This window comes from Stegodyphus dumicola, chromosome X2 (assembly GCF_044657685.1).
Source record: "Stegodyphus dumicola isolate Sdum_Otavi_A_Nest chromosome X2, ASM4465768v1".
Taxonomy (NCBI): Eukaryota; Metazoa; Arthropoda; class Arachnida; order Araneae; family Eresidae; genus Stegodyphus; species Stegodyphus dumicola.
This window is the reverse complement of record NC_140781.1, coordinates 128,704,105-128,722,170: the sequence shown is the minus strand read 5'-3', so window position 1 is coordinate 128,722,170 and position 18,066 is coordinate 128,704,105. Positions and strand designations below refer to the sequence as shown.

Genomic DNA, 18,066 nt, shown 5'->3' with positions numbered 1-18,066 from the left:
TCAATTCATGTGTAACGTAAATGAAAGGCAATTTAGCTTAAAACATCTTCCACGAAGGCATCCCTTACCTTACACAGATAACTTCCAAGTGCTATGTCTTGATCGGATTAAGGTCTGTACAACAGATTCAAAAACGCCTAGCGTCGTCCGAATGCTGTCGAAGGCTAACTGAATTTCTGTAGTATGTTCCTCTTCATTGTTCAAGGGCTCCACGTACAAGATTGATTTCAAATGACCACATAAGATTAAATCGAAAGATTTCAAGCCTGATGGCCAACAGAAAGAAAAAAACATCACAGAGTATATATTACACATGGGCGTCTCCTCAGACGGCCAGCCGTTAGAGCCGTGAAATCGCATAACTCTTGAATGAAGCGGTGTACCGAGACCATCATAGCAGCATTGCTTTTCTTCTAACCTTCCGAGTACGCTATGCAGATTTGTTGCACCGAGTACATCATCCTTATGTCTAGACATACAGTAGCATCACATAAGCTATGCAAATGCGGCTTCTACCACAGCTCTGGTAATTCTTCTAGATTCTCTTTACATTTATTAGAAAACACTAATTAAACTTTAGTTTCATTAAAAATACTCTTTTTTACAGAAACTGAGGAAAAATTACAGTCTGTCTAAATCTATAAGAGAATTGTATGAAAATCAAATGCGAAAACATTTTGCGTTGGTAGTCCTGCTTTTAGTAATTATTTTGTGTTTCACATGCATTTAAACAAGTATCCTAATAAAAGACGACGAGAGCAAACAAACTCTTTTAAAGCATTTTACTTCTTCTTAAGCTTTAAAAAGACAGTTCAATAAAACACAAATCAGATTAACCGCGGTTGTATCCAGCAACCTTATTTGTAAGTAAGGGAAATATTGCTATAGAAATTCTTTTGGATTACATTTACGGGGATTCATTTAATACAAGAGAACAAGCACTCAAAAACTTCGAGAAACTGTGTCCACCGTACATGGTATTAAATTTATTCCGTTTATTTCAAAACTGAATTCCATTTACTTTTATTCAAAAGGAATTTTCACAACTATGGATGCAAAGGAATTGTTTTCATTATTTTTTGTAGTTTGTATGGATTACATTAAAATTAATTCAAATGCTGAAATATACGGTATATATGTATATATGTTGAGCTTTTCTGATATTCCTTAAACTACATTTTATGAGATCAGCAATGTTTTTCTAAATAAACATCTCTTAGCAATTTTGTGCTCTGCGAGATTAAACGAACTGTATTTAAGCCTACTGAAGCTCTCCGCAGAGGAATTTTCAGTGAAGAATTGTTTTAAATTTTAATTTAATTTGTATGTAATAGTGCTGGCTCTGACATTTGATGCCACTAAAAGAGATGAATAAGTATGCCATTTCGATCAGTGATGATTCTCATTCAGATAATACATTAGCACAAGCTTATGCGTTTTCTAGCTTAAGTGCCATAATCCACTAAATATGCTGTAAAAAAGTAAAGTTTTTCATTTCCTGTGCTATTATTGATATATGGGAAATACATGACCTTTTCCTAACCTTTAATCTATTCTCTCGAGTTTTCAGAACATAATTTCAACCTCAGTTCAACAACCGCAGATAATTTTCTAACGCGTCTCTTATAGTTTTGATATCAAAAGTTTATTCTAAATTATTCATAGGGAAACATTTTCGCAAACACTCGTTCTTTTATAACGCTTTGATTATGTACCTTCCACAGATGCATTAAAACATATCTGAACCATTACCGACATAATTGTCTTCAAATGAAGTGTTAATCGACATCCACAATATACGAGGCAATATTGAAAATCCTATTTGGTTACCAGCAAAATTGCAGACTAAATTTTGAGTTCTTCTGGCTAAATTTATATATATATAATAATTTATTTCCTAAACAGTATTGATTAATTGATTATATTATCTCCTAAGTTTAATTAAAGTAGAATTATTTTAAAAGTGTGAATCCATACTGGTAAGTTATATTTTGAAAGATGTTTTGAAGTAATTTGAAAGCCAAATGTTAATAATGTTTTAACGGGGACTGGAGTTAAATTATCATGAAGAATAAAATTTCAATTGTAAAAGGAAAAATTAAAACATGTAATCATTGTCATTGATCGGAAATCAGTTGACTTTTCAAGGGGAACAAACCAACTCCCGTTCAATGAACAATAATTGAAAAAAATACGAAAGTGTTTCGTCTTTACTCGAGTTATAAGTAAAAGCCAAACCGGCAATTCTAGTCAGACCAAATATTTCCGAGAATAGAAGGAATTATGAACCAATGCTGATACTCAAAGAACTTATTCTTATGAAGCATTTTAGTCAATTCAATTTGGAGTAAAAATCAATTACTGTAGAGAAATCCTGAGTAACTCGAGTAACCGTCCCCGAAACTTTCATGTTTATGCATTTGAGTACTATATTATTTGTAGAAATTAAACATTGGAAATTGTCATTATGAAATCGAATTCAAAGTAAAGTTGAAATAAACATAGAAGATTACAAAATAAGATAAATAATGCAAACTTTGTAAAAACAAATCAAAGACAATATAAAAATAATATAAAAATAATATAGAAAATAATATAAATAAGATCAGTGAATGTACATGAAGATATAAAGGCCAGAAAAGGTATTAAGTAACTTACATTCTTTCTAGTGGGGGAGTTGGCAAAGTGTTCTCTTCGTGTCTGACTCATAAGTATAGGGTATCCGAAAATTCTTAGCGGCAGTGGGGGCTTTGAATAATATCAGTCGGTAAGACTTGGGTTAAGTAATTTATGGTAGTGGGTGGGACTTGGAATTCTTGAGGGATGTATTTTGTGGAGTTCTTATCTGAGTGAGACTGTCTGTTAAGATTTTTTTGAATGGAAATTAGTGATTGGAAATTAATTAATTTCTGGCTATTTGTCGTGTCGCAATGATTAAGAATTTAAGAAAGGAAAAAGGAATTTTCACTGTCCAAGAGCTAATAGACAGACTAAAGGCATGAAATAGGCCCATTTTTTTAATACTGTTACTATACTGTTACTAAAAAAAATGGGCCTATTTCATGCCTTTAGTCTGTCTATTAGCTCTTGGACAGTGAAATTTCCTTTTTCCTTTCTTAAATTCTTAATCATTCCGACACGACAATTAGCCAGAAATTAATTAATTTCCATTCACTAGTATTTTCAAAAAAATCTTAACAGACAGTCTCACTCAGATAAGAACTCCACAAAATACATCCCTCAAGAATTCCAAGTCCCACCCACTACCATAAATTACTTAACCCAAGTCTTACCGACTGATATTATTCAAAGCCCCCACTGCCGCTAAGAATTTTCGGACACCCTACACTTATGAGTCAGACACGTAGAGAACACTTTGCCAACTCCCCCACTAGAAAGAATGTAAGTTACTTAATACCTTTTCTGGCCTTTATATCTTCATGTACATTCACTGATCTTATATATATTATTTTCTATATTATTTTCATATTATTTTTATATTGTCTTTGATTTGTTTTTACAAAGTTTGCATTATTTGTCTTATTTTGTAATCTTCTATGTTTATTTCAACTTTACTTTGAATTCGATTTCATAATGACAATTTCCAATGTTTAATTTCTACAAATAATATAGTACTCAAATGCATAAACATGAAAGAGTCGGGGACGGTTACTCGAGTTACTTAGGATTTCTCTACAGTAATTGATTTTTACTCCAAATTGAATTGACTAAAATGCTTCATAAGAATAAGTTCTTTGAGTATCAGCATTGGTTCATAATTCCTTCTATTCTCGGAAATATTTGGTCTGACTAGAATTGCCGGTTTGGCTTTTACTTATAACTCGAGTAAAGACGAAACACTTTCGTATTTTTTTCAATTATTGTTCATTGAACGGGAGTTGGTTTGTTCCCCTTGAAAAGTCAACTAACTTCCGATCAATGACAATGATTACATGTTTTAATTTTTCCTTTTACAATTGAAATTTTATTCTTCAATTATATACAATTGAAATTCTCTCTCTCTCTCTCTCTATATATATATATAATTTCTAAAATTATATTCTGATAATCTTATTTTTATAAGTATTAAAAATATTGCAAAAAATATTCTCGAAAGCAATAATATACAGGAAATGAAGGAAAGTTTCGAATAAAATTACAAGGGAAAACTGGAAAAAATCCTGTAATGTTAGGGGAAAAAATGTACACACGAAAGTGATCAAAGCACTCCAATAGAAACAGAATACATAATAGTTTCAAAATAAAAATTAATATAACACATTACAAATTTGATTTAATTTGAAGTTAGGAAAGCGAACACTTCATTTACAATAAAAATTAAACACTTAGTTTACACTGATATATAAAATGTTACTTGAATTTTACGGCTGAAATATCATTCAACGTAATTTTCTGTTTATACGGCACTATTTTAAATACCCAGCTGTTATTAAACCAATGAATGAGCTTCTGAATTCTAATTATTCACACATGTCAGACACGACACGAAAATCAACCATTTCTTTTGGTAACAGGTGGAGAAGCGTTCTCGTGGTATTATTCAAGTTGCTTTGTGTTCTGAAGTTATACGCGGGTATGAGATGTGAAGAGAGAAGAATTCCCAGTGCTCAACCCAGCACATTCAGAAGATTGTTGTTTTCATAGTTCGTGCTTTAAATTGGCGAAGGCAAACTTTGCTTATGGCAACAGAATGAATAGAAGAATAAATTAAAGACTGAATAGCCTTCTTAGCGATTGAGTAATCCAGGTAAAATTCTTTGAAGGCAATTAATAATTCTGACAGAAGATTTCTGGGTTCCTTTTCGAAGATGTGTATAGACTGAATACTGGAGCTTTGCTTCAAGGTATTAGCATTCATTATTAAACTTTCATAAGCGTTCTCTTTGAAATTTTGATTTATTGCCGCATTAACACAGTTCTGGATCATAAATTTAGGAATTTTCATTGATGTACAATGACATTACCTAACAACATACACTTTGAAAAATCCCAAGTATATTGTTAAAGGACTCGAACAATCAAGATTTAATAATATTCGAGTGCTGCTTTTTATTTTACATCATTGAGTTTTTAAATAGTTTTGCTTAAAGTACATCATATTTTATAATTAAGTCATATAACTGGTGAGTTTTGAAGAAAATACGCATAGTTAAAAAGTAGTCAAAGAAAGAAGGAAGCCAGTTTTTTTGACAGCCCCCTTTTTTGACATAATTTTAGCCCAAGAAACATGAAAAAGCTGATTCCTACAAAGCTGATAATTAAAAATTATCTTCCAAATGGCCCACCAGCGATCGAATGGTAAAGTCGCTAAAAACTGGAAGTTCGGTCCGGGGTTCGAATCCTGGCGAACGAACTTAGCTGCATGGGCGTTTTAGTGGCGTAACATGTATTCGAGCCAGTTAACCTTAAAAAGTCCTCCACGAAGGTTTCCTTACCCTTAGGAAAATAGCCCTTGAGTGCTTTGCCATAATTAAATAAACCAAACCAAACCACTTCCAAATGAATACTGTATCATCTATTGAAGTTTCAGGTGCAGTATACAAATTTAAAACTTGATTAACATCATAAAAATATAAAACTTTGTTTACAATATTTTTTCCATTCGAAATGCGCCGGAAACATGTTATTGTATCTAATAGAATATGAATATATTTTTAGGATAAAATACTATAAGCATTTTTCTATTTTCGATGATCTATAACTGAATAAGTTGTTCGTCATGGCAAGCATATATTCAACATGAAGTTCGCTATAGTATATTCATCACGTAATTAAAATTGTATATCTACTATGTTATTTCAACCTGATTTCCAAATTTTATAAATTTTAAAGATCAGTACTTGTGGTTTTATGTTATTTTTATGTGCATTATGCACGTTATTTTGCTTTTGAATGTATTTTTAAGCGGCATCACACAGCATTATTTACGTTTCTGAGTGACTTAAAACATTGTATAATCCTGCCATTGTTAACTTAGACATTATCTGTAGACATTAATATATTTTATGCAATGTTTCTTTAAATCCCAATAAATTAGTCTTATTTATAATGTATAAAATGACTTAATCGCAAAACTTTAATGAAATGAATGAATTTTGCTATCTAAAGCAAAACCTAAAAACATGAAAAGAATGTTTAAAACTTTAAAAGGTTCCTCCTCTAAAACTTATGTAAAAATAAATAAAAAGTATTTTAATAAGTCATTTTTGCTGAGTGTTTAAAAATAATTTAAAACTACTTTAAAACTCAGTCTTCAAAGTAGTATCCTACACATAGCTTTCACGGATCTGCTTCATAAAAGACTTATTTGTATGCGATTTATCTTTACATTTTTTATTGTAGTGTTTAGAAATTAGTGAGTTTAAAATTTTACTCAACAATTTATTATGATAACAATAATTTTATGTAATTGAGTAAATCCAAAATATTCAGTCATTTGGCTCTTAAATTCAAACCAATTTTGTATTATAGAAATTAGCACATTTATCACTATATTTCAAAAGGCACATTACACATTACAGATTATATTTCAAAAGATGAAACCCTCGGTTGACGTCAATGCATCAGTTCCAATTTTTCTCTTTCTTGTAAGCAAGCAAATTAAATTTAATACGCATTAACATAAAACATTAGAAAATTTACGGAGAGGAAAAAAAAATAAGAATAACAGATCATGTTTATTAGCCATCCATTGCCATTTAAGTGTCATTAATTTCTAAGAAATAAAACTTTTAATAAAATTGCACCTTTGATAACTGCACATTACACCAGACGCGAAAATTAAACTATGATTCAGGAAATACTCTATGTATGCTATAATTATCTCTTAACATCGCTTTTGATTGAAGTAACTAAAGGAAGAATATAATGTGTCATTAGTTACGTTGCTTTATAAGAATTAATTCAATTTATAATGTCATTCTCTTCCAGAATGAAATGTTATCGTCGTGTTTAATAAAAGAATTGCATGAATTAAATTATTTACTAGCCTTTTTCTTAAAATTAATAATTTGAAATATAATTAAATGAACTAATCCGTATTGTCCCAAAAAACAAAATATTTTTTTTGCATAAAGGTATGATGTTTTTCCGTATCTTACTGCCGTGCTAATAGTTCAGAGAATCAATTATTTTAATTAACATGTTTTCGGTTCTTTTGATTAAAATTTTAATCTTGTTATCTTAATAAATGATGTCTATAATAACTAATCCTATTATTCTAATACATGATTTCTGTAACTGATAATTGAAATGCTATTAACTCTTTTGTTTAAAATTTTATTTCTATTATTATGATATATGGTCTCTAAACTAAAAGTATTTCTTGAACAAGCAAAAAATAATTCTTAAACGTTTTTTATTATATAATCTCGTTAAAATTTGTTACTTGAATAAAGAAACAGCAACAAAGGATTTGTTTTGGCTTCATGGATGATTAAGTTCTGGGGGTCTTTTTTAAGTAATAACGGGAAATTATACTGGGTTTTCAAATTTAGGTAGGTACACATTTAATTGTATTCTTACTCTCTCTGTGAGATTTCAGCAGTTGAGTAGTAGCAGATTAGGCGGCGTAGCATGCAGCAATGGTACACGAGGCTTCCTGAGGACAACTGTTGGGTAAGTAACACTTATTTATAAGTAACACTTATTACTGTTGGGTAATTGTAAGGCTTATAAAGTGATAGTTCTAAACATTATATGTGTAATTATAGCCGGACTTGACGTTAACGCCGAGAATATTTTTAATGCTTTACTTAATTGTTTGGTTTTGTTAGTTATTGCATTTGTTTTATTAAATAGCAACTAAAACAACTGCATCAACGGAAAATTCAAAGAAAAGTTTGTTCCGCAGTTTTAGAATGAAAGCACTGTATTATGGAAGCTTAGCCGCATGGAGCCTCGAATTCCTTGCTTGTCATGAAAAGCCTCGAATCCTTTTTACCCTTACTTCGGGTGACCACTCGTACTCAAATCCGTTGATTTCAGCACCGAATAATCGATTAGTCACTCGATTCTAATGAAAGACTGTTGTTTCAACTCTAGTTTAATTCATATCCATGAATAGTGGTCTTTTGTCAAATTATCAGTCACCTTACAAATTCTCAGTTAAACATAAAAATCGTTTTCCTCAAAAAAGTCCCTAGAAAAGGGGGGAAATGAAAATCCTCCCCAAGCCATTAAGTTTTTGAAATAGCGTTCAGTGGCGAAAAATCAATATACATAACACCTACAATTTTCTGACTCAGTTCTTTCTCACTTTGCATATCTACTCAGAATTTCTTGACATCAAATGCTTGTGGTGAGTGTTTCATTTAAAACAATATTCATTTCTAAAATATATTAGATACACATGTAAGGATCTTAAGTTTTACTAACGTTTATTTTATTTTAAATCTTTACTATCACTTCTTATTTTCTACTTCCGGCCAGAATTATAAGCGTTAACGTATTTATGCAAAGTTTGTCTGGTGAACGCCAAGTACTTAAGTTGTGGCTTTTTGCCAAGCGAAAGAGAGGAAGCAGTTAGTCGAAGCAGGCCGCTTACCTTAGAAGTTTTACTCAGTTGCTGGTTGCCTTCCAGGCCAGAGGTTTAATCCTCTTGATAATTTTTAAACGTATTGTAGTGTTCACAGTTCTCTGTACTACATACGGCTTCCTGTTAATATAAGGCCAATCTTCCACGTTTATTATTTCAAAGTTAAGAGTTTAGTTTCATTTTTATATTTTTACGTTTAGACCACAAGTAGTGGGTCTTTGTATTCCGAAGTACGGAAGTTATTGTAAATAGAGAAAAATAAAGGGTTTTGTATACCCTTCCTGTGTATCCTGTCTACTTCCCACAGTTATTGAACATAGCTTTAGTAAGCTCTCTGTTCCGAGTCAGGTCCTTGCATGTTCCCGAAGAAAGTAAGACGGAACATTGAACCTGATACACATAATTTCCGATCTAATGGAAAGCTTTTGAAATGTTGCTAATATCTAAGTTTCAGACGCCTTTCACATTTGTTCATTAACAAAGCGTAGAGAAACATACTTTGTGACAATGAGATGAAATAAATGTCTTACTTAAGAACACGAGCTTTGACATCAGAATTTTTTAGTAGCTGTGTAATTATATAACAGTTATTTTAATTTCAAAGTCTCTTTCATATCAGTTCTTGTTTTCACATACAACGCCTTACAGAATGAGGTTTTAGAATCTCATTGAATGATGAGTTAGAAAAGTAATTAAGGAAGGTTGAACTTATTTCGATAGAGACTGTGAGGAATCCTTAGTAGCGCGTGCTTGCCTTCGGGCTAAATTTCTCTTGAAACTGTTACGCTCGGCAATATTATTACGCGCCTTTTGATATTCGATGGCTAATTTAAATTAAGGGACAACTACGTTATATACTTGTCTCTAGCTTCGACTAAGTCTCCTTTAGTTAGTTATAGTTTAGTTTCTTATTTCTTATTCTGAGTTAAAGCCCGAGTAGAGGCTTCCTGTAAGCCCGAGAAGGGGCTAACTGCTATTCTTATTTGAATGAATAAAAGGGTATTTTAAACCTTCTCGGGTCTACGTTTTAGTTATTTGAACTCAGCATAAGTCACTACACAGTTCACTAGGTTCCTCGACGTTCATCTTAGAAAAAAACAGCGAGGAACCTTGCAACTATATTAGTTACAAATAATTTTTCTTTATTCAGATTTATCTGTACCTCTAACTAATGAGCAAAATGGCGCCAAAATTTGTACATGTACTTACTATTCAAGAAGCGAAGAGAAGAATTTGCGAAAACAGAATTCGATTTCAAAATCTACCAAGGCTCTTTCTTCTTGGCTCTTTTCAGTAGGTCGTAAAGGGAATTAAGGTAATTTAATGTCATGTTCTGTTATTATGGGTTTTGCGACTTGCAACTTTGTTACTGCGACTATCCACAGACAAAAGTACATAGATAGTGTACTACTTTGTCCCGTAGTGTACTACTTTTCTAGATAGCGACAAATTTTTTCAGTTAGACAGAACTTTAAAATTAAAAAACTTCACATAATCCTCATAACTTGATTAATGTAAGTAAAAGTTTTGATGGTCGCACCTTTTTATTTTGAGCTAAAGACAATTATAAATACAGAGACTTATAATCACCTTGTATATTTTTGTAGTCACTTATCTGACTTATCTGACAGTAACATGATTAGTATAGTATTAGTAGATTTGATTATTTAAGCTAACGAAATATATCGTTGACAGGAGTGTATAATTACGTTCTGTCATTGGCATGGGCTTTGGACACTTTATAGAGATCATTCACATGAGGGCTTTGCGGTCACAAAAAAATTAAGGTAAAAAGGGATTCTCCCTTTCCTCCCGCAACATAAAAACTTGGACGAATTTTGCCTATCTGCAGGAAAAAGTGATTGTTCGTTGTTTGACACAGATCGCGTGGAAATTTATTATTACGTAAGCAAAGCGAGCTTTCTGCTCCAAAGTTTGCATTTAGTTTAAAGTACTTTACATGTATATTACATGTACATTACTACAACATTATTAAACATTGTTAACAGTGTTTAACGATGTTTTGACCCGAAGCATAGTGTGCAATGAAGCTTTTGATTAATTTCAAGAGATGATTTGTTTCGTTAACTTTACTGCTCATTGTTGCACAAAGTTTGAGTTACATTTTAATTGATCCAACTTCGTTTAATCTTCATTTAATATTATTTATTTATTATTTAGTTTTGTTTAATGTTTGTATAATATTAAGTTTTAAAACGTATGTACAACTTTAAGTTGGATTTATTCTCCATCGTATAGCTCTCCCATTCTCATTCCCATACCATAGCGAGATTCACGAATTCGTTTATTCATTTCGTTAGTAAAATGGGAACTTACTAATTTATGCATAAAACTCACTGTTTACTGCCTGCCAAGGTGGGGGGGGACACAGGGGCATAGTTTTCATTCGTGACCTAACAGATAATCAGCCAGAACGCGTAAGTCGATCACTCGCATGTTGCCGAACACCTACGTCATTGAAAAACTGAAGCATAAATAAATGTTTCATTAATGTATGCATACTGTAAATTTCTGGAGTTTAATTTTAACCCTTCCGAAATCTAACATAAAGTTCAATCACATCTCTGTCGTATAATCATTGAGACGTCTCACTCGACACGACAAAATACAGTTTCCAGTCACTGTGACAGTCGATATATAACGTTCACAAAAGCAAGTACGAAGGCTGCCATACCTAATGTCGGGAGAGAGAAGTACAGCTAGTCTTAAAACGTTTCAGTTAAGTCTTACATTTAAATGAAGTATTTTAATTTTTTATTGATTTATAAAGTATTTCTCCCGCCTTCCTAGCATACCTTCATGGTGTGGTGGTCAGCACGCTCGACGCGTATTGGAGAGGTCCGTGGCTCGATTCCCGGCGAAAGCGTTGCTAATTTTTCATCTTTACTTGTTTCAAAAATAATCCTAATGTTTTTACAATGGCGCCCGAATTAAAAGGGTGGTGGATGATGATTCTCCACACCGAGGATTTGGCTTTGGCAATTAGGTCCCCAAAAAACCCCAGTCGCTCTTTAAAAAGGGGAGTATGTAAGGTATTTCTCCCGCCTTCCTAGCATGCCTTCGTGGTGTAGTGGTCTGCACGCTGGGCGCGTATTCCAGATTCCCGGCGAAGGCTTTGCTCATTTTTCATCTCTCCTGCTTCCAATTAACCTAATGTCTCTACAGATTATTTAATTTATTTCAGTTAATACTTGCGTAAAAATGGTTTTTCAAATAATTTTATCAGTGAAAGAACATATTACTACTTATTTTTTTAATTTGGAATAGACTTTTCGGCGATCTTCTGATTCCTTTAGATTTCGTAAAGTAGAATCTAGAGAAAAAAATAATAAACACAAACTGTGTTTTAATTAATTACTAAAGGGCATTCCAGAGATGAGATATTTGAATATGCTGCGAAATGACTTAATTAGAAAAAAAAATGCGTGTGTGTAGACACGACATGGATATTCCAGTTGGGAACTTGCCCCATCCCCGAAAGAATCTATTTAGATTTTTTTTATACAATAACGATTATATTTTCTCTCTAACTATAATATGAGGAAAGTAGTCAGAAATAATTATAAAATTCTGCAATTTAGGAGCTGAATATGGTAAGTTTGATTCATTTTACATAAATAAGTACCTTTGCTAAAACGGATTTTAGTAACTGGATTCTTTTCGAGGTCCACTATTTTTTTGGAGATGTCTTTGGCATCAGAGTAGTTGTACACAAAACAGGATGACGAAGCTCTGGAATTTATCCTTTCATAATAAGTCTGAGATGTGGTGTATGCGTCTCCATTCCGGTATCGTGTGACCTAATAAAAAGATACAATTTTCACTTTTAAAATATCACGCATTCTTCATATGTTCAATAATATTAAAAATTAACAGAACTAAGCAAAACACACTATAGTCTGTTACTTTATAACAAAAACTTCAGGGACATTTTTTCCCGTTTGCTTAGGAATCATGGTAATAAAAACTGCGGCAGATGGTCGAGTTGCCAAATTGGCTTCTTTTTTTCCATTTCATTGTCGTTCAGTGTGTGTTGCGTCCTAAAAAGTGCACGAATGAAGGCTAACTTAAACGAGTCTCAAATGTTCTGAAAAAAAAATAAGTGCTGTGTAGTGATGACGACACGAGTTCCAATCGCAAATTGGGCAGGGGGGTCAAAGGCCTTGAAGTAACTATTTTAAAGTAACAGACGCAACGAATAACTATTTTAAAGTAACAGATGCCTCGTTAATACGCATCGAATCGAGTTTACTATTTCTTTTTTTATGAATTAGACGTTATACTAAGCAACTAGCTGAGGCTTTATGTTTACTAACCAGTTTTAATTTCATTACTTTCCTTTTTTTCTCTCACGTTTGAGCGGAAAGTGTATAAGTGATAGACAAGCGTTACAACTGAAAATTGACAATAATATGTAGTCTTATATCTCTGCAACTTTTCGATCCCGCTGCGTATTAAAGCTGATAGCAATTTTGAAGGTGCCTAAAAGATGAATATTTTGTACGGTTAAATTTAGTTTTCAAGTTTTACAAAATAAGAGCATTTCTTAAAATAGTTTCATAACTTTACAAAATAAACTCACATTTTCATAAAATGTCAAATGCTGCATCGTTGACTTGTTAACCTCCAAATAAATAATACAAAAACGTCTATCAAGATTTTAAATTGCTTTTAAACTGGCCCTTCAAATGAGCGAATTATTTTAATTTATGATTACTGTTAGTTTGGGTATCCTAAAAAGAGAATTCAAAACAAATAAAACTATTTTAATTTGTATTTCAAACTTAAATTGCTGTTATTAGATCAGTTGAAACATTTTAATACAAAGAGGAAAATTCGCCAAGAACTTCAAGTATTATTTAGTAAACAATCTAGAATTGTTGCGTTTCGTCTATCGCAGCGTTTCTCAAACTTTTTTCAAGTGGGGACAATTTTTATAAATTATAATATTCTGCTGATCACCTTATTATTCTCTCTTTACAAAGAAGTTTCGTATGTTACTACCAGCCTCTTGATATTCCCAAAATACAGTTAATTAAAATTTATTTAATTTTATATTAGTATAAAATAAGAAATAAGTTAATGGAAGAAAATTTTTATGTTTGTTCTTAATAATTCGAGTCTATTCGAGTTTGGATAATCTTGACCTCATAAACAAAAATTAAATAAATGTTGGTATTCACATTCATGAAATAGATGAGCCTGCCGATTCTTTTACAGTTGTTTTATGCTTGGATGTATGTTGAAAAGAAGCATTACGAACCTACTGCTTTAAATGTTTCTTTTGTTGCTAGTACTACTAGAGTTAGAAGTTCGTAGGTAGGGTGATCCGTAATAAATTTGGTAAAACGTGAGTGTTCTGGAGGAGGGAAATGATATTGATTGCCATGTACCATGCGCAATTAAAAATATGAGATTTTACACTATAATTTGGTAGTAGGGTTTAGTGTAAGCAGTTAATTTGAATTTTTTAATTTTGTCGTTTTTGAAAATCTAGAAGAATCATAAAGGCAGGTTTTGAGGGCTATTTGTGTCCTGTGGACCACAGACTGAGAAACGGGTCTAGAGCTCTAATATGTGATGATCTAGAGCGTAATTTATTGATGGTCTAAAGCAAGGATTCCCGACCTTTTTCTGGCATTAACTCCTTTTTAAAAGAATGATTTTCGTCATCATCACCTTTACATTTTCTTTATGATATTCAGCATATATCAAAATAATACTACTAAAATTGCACATAAATGACTTAAAGGTAATATTTATACTGAGAATATGAAAAATGTTTTGTAAAAAATAGATTATTAGGTTTGTTTCTTCTTTTTACCAGTTTATTTATTCACTTATTTATTTTGGCATTATCATTACTTCTATTTTGACAAATATTTAAACACGCTTTCATGCAAAAAGTATCACAGATTCTAATCGCACGGAAGTTCAATTTTGTATTTATGTGACGGCTGCGTCGGATATATTTATGCAATTCTTTTAATATTTGACTAATTTTTTTCCTCCTTAGTTAAAAAATTTCTTCTTGTTATGGTAAGTAAATTACTGACTTGACTAAGGCCTACTTCCGTTGTGTAGGAGAAGGGAACCGTTAACAATTTTGATTCAGAAACAAATTTTATTTTTGGGGTAATTCTCTTGGATGATTTTTAAATTCCAAAATTTAACGTATGCATGTGTTTTAAATAAGACTTTATTTTGTATGATGTAGCTTTATATAAAAAATTAATCAACAATTTCAATAATAATTTTTTGTTATCAATGGGGTCTTGATTACGCGGGTTAATTGCTGGTGCATATTTGGCTCTCGACCCCTTGATCATCATTGACTCACTTTAAAATTTCATTGAACCCCGTTTGAAACCCCTCGTCTACAATACATGATAGCATTTCTATATATCTGCTGGAAAAGAGCATTTTACACTTAGTTACATTAATATTTAATTTATATTTTCATTTAATTTTATTTTTTATTTATATTTAGGTTATATTTATATATAAAATGAATTGCGTTTTTAATTAAATTTTTGTACATGGCATGAAAAAGTATTTTTAAGAACATACTAAATACTGAAACGTGATGCTACTGCAGTATTTGATGCTCAGTTAGTCACAATAAATTTGTAATACAACTTACGTTCTTTTATTGCTCGACATAATCTTGAAACTAGTTCATGACATTAAAAATTTTTTTAGATAATTATCCTGTCAATGGATACTTTGGATACTTTTTGAGAACTAAAATGAATGATTGCTGCACCGAAGAGCAGGAAATGGCGCTTTTTTACGCTTCAGAAAATTTTAATTAGCATCAGGTATTTCCTTCGGAAATATTTTAGAGGAATCCGTCTTTTTTCAAAGAACCTGATAATTGTAGATGCTTCCCTTTTTATATACTTTTTTTAATTTCCAGACTATTATTTGATACTTCCACGCTGCTGAGCGACAATAAGATGTTCGCATAAAAAATGCTCATTTACACTGTTCCCTATATCATTAGGAAGGGTCTTTGAGTTGATTGATTTTTTAAGGAGACGCGAGTTCTTTGCTTTGTATCAGCTACGCGAAGGAGTTATTTTTTCCGTAACAATCTGTCTATTCAAGAAACTCTTTTATCTGTAAGGACTTTCATTTACAGAAAATAAAACTCATGTCTTGTTAAAAAAATTTAAGAATTTTCTTTTTATTATTATTGTCTTTTCAAAAAGATAATTGAGAAACTAACTGCATAGAAAGAAAATTTGTTGCCTGAAAAATGACAACAATTGCCCCTGCAGGTTTCTGTTTATCAAAAATTATGAGTTTCATGTTTAGAAAAATATGGGGGTTTAACTAGAAAGTATGAACAAGCAAGAGAAGTACGTACATAAATACATCATACTTTACTTATAACAGTTAAAATGTTAACATAATACGATGAGACAATATTAGCGCAATGTCGGTATTAGAAATTATGAATGAAGTGCTTAAGTCTTCAAGGACGGAGTACATTTTTAACAGTTCGTATCTCGTACGAAGCAAAAAATAATTAAAATACACATTTAAAAAATATTTGCAGTCCATAGTTTTTATTAGGAAAGAAATGAGAAATTTTAAATCTTTGCTTTCAGTTAATATGTAAAGTTCTGCAAACATTTGCACATGTATGGAACATGCAATCACAGTTACCATGAAATGATACATCAGTACTATGCACCTGATTTCCTCATTTCTAGGTATCATATCGCGTATTATTCATACCCATCATCAGTCATCGGTGACTGACATTATACGTTCCCTTCAAATCGCATAGTCACCGGTGACATCATTTTTCGTTCAAGCCGCGTCAAGCACTGTTTACTGACTATATAATATGTAAAAAACTGTAATCTTTTATCAATCTACCGATCTTCAATCAACAGCATATCTGTGAAATCATATAGCGCGGGCTGAAGGGAAGGAAATACAAAACAGGCTTGGTGCTAAACGTGCTAAATGGTTAATGGAACAATTTTCAGAATAAGTATTTGAAGAAAGAATTGAGCATCAGAACAATTCCTCGTTAACAGAAGGAAAATTTGTGACTGAACGCAGAAATATTATTTAGAAATTAATACATAAAAGACGCACTATACCCATAAGCAAATTAGTAATACTCATGAATATAATAGCAAGATATTAACTATTTTCTAATAACGTACGTATTAAAACTAAAAACACACGTATTATAATTAAATTAACTTTCAATCTGCTCTTTTTTGTACTTCCTTTTCATTTTACTTGCCTTTTATGAAGAACAATAAGTGTTTCTTAGAGATTTGGTAAACCTAAGTCCACACACACTGTTTACTTTTCTTATGCTGCTTAGTTTCTTTAAATAACTTTCAGGCAACTTAGTATTTTAATCAGATTACGATGAAAATAAACAAATGCGAAATTTGAGTGAATTAAATGTAAAATACTCTTCTTAAATAAAATACATATATAGGAAAAATATTTAAGCTTTTTCTAATTTTTGCCACTTTGGTATTCATTTATTTAGGAACTGAAAACTGTGTTCTGTGAGCTTTCACTAAGTTATATAGTGCTTTTCCAATAACATTGTGTAATTCTGACTCAGCAGAAAAAATAGTATTACTATTCAAAAAACTAATATATAATTCCCCACATTGTGGACTGAGTACAGTTACAGGACTGTTAATAGCGTTTATCGCCTTTTCGCTAATCAATATAACAAAACCTTCTTACACAATTTTAATAAGAAAACTAGAAATTCATGTATTGAGAACAATTTTCTAAAATAACATATTTTCCTGCGAAAACTTCTTTTGTAACAACAAATGGAGAGAATAAATGAAACTTAAATAACTTCATAGTTAATAACACTGATAAAGAATTAAAAGGGAAAGCTCTCAAAAGTTATTCGATAGTTTTAAATTGCGCAAAATATTGCATGGAAGTAAGCGAAAGACTGCAAAAAATTGTTAATTTCTAATTATATATTAGTAATTAAGGAAGAATCCAAGCCGTAAAAAGTTTTGTAAATCTTATCTAATATAAAAAGCAAGAAAAGAAATTAATAGAAAAATACTACATTTAAGCTGGAAAAAAAACGAAAAGCAAATTTCTGATTACTGAAGTTTTTCTATTTAAGGGTTTAATTCATAATAATTGCCGGACATTGTGTAATCATTTATATACAAACGTTAATGAGTACTTAAAGAAGTGATCTACATGAACTGTAAGTAATCATGTATGCAAGGCAATCTGAATAAATGTACTGAGCATTTGATAGACAAATCTTAGTAATTACTGAAGCATTTTGTGTGCAGTTGCATAAAGGTTTTTAAAGAGAAAACCCAAGATACACTTTATTTAATGAGCAAAGACGATGAAACATCAAGGATTACAAAATATTTGGACCATTAAGTAATACTCTTTGATGAACTCTCAAGTGTAAAATTTAAGCTAGCTCTTATGGATTTAAGAGTTAATTCAGTAGT

The 18,066-nt window shown here is 31.4% G+C and overlaps 1 protein-coding gene across 1 annotated transcript in view; it reads right to left on the bottom strand.

Moving 5' to 3' along the window:
* Nucleotides 1-18,066, bottom strand: part of LOC118188181 (transmembrane protein 151B-like) — a 229,781-nt gene that overhangs the window by 10,617 nt on the left and 201,098 nt on the right. Inside the window, exon 3 of the mRNA XM_085809032.1 lies at nucleotides 12,204-12,378. Within this exon, the coding sequence (XP_085665158.1) occupies nucleotides 12,204-12,378 (175 nt within the window). The remainder of the gene's footprint in view (nucleotides 1-12,203; nucleotides 12,379-18,066) is intronic.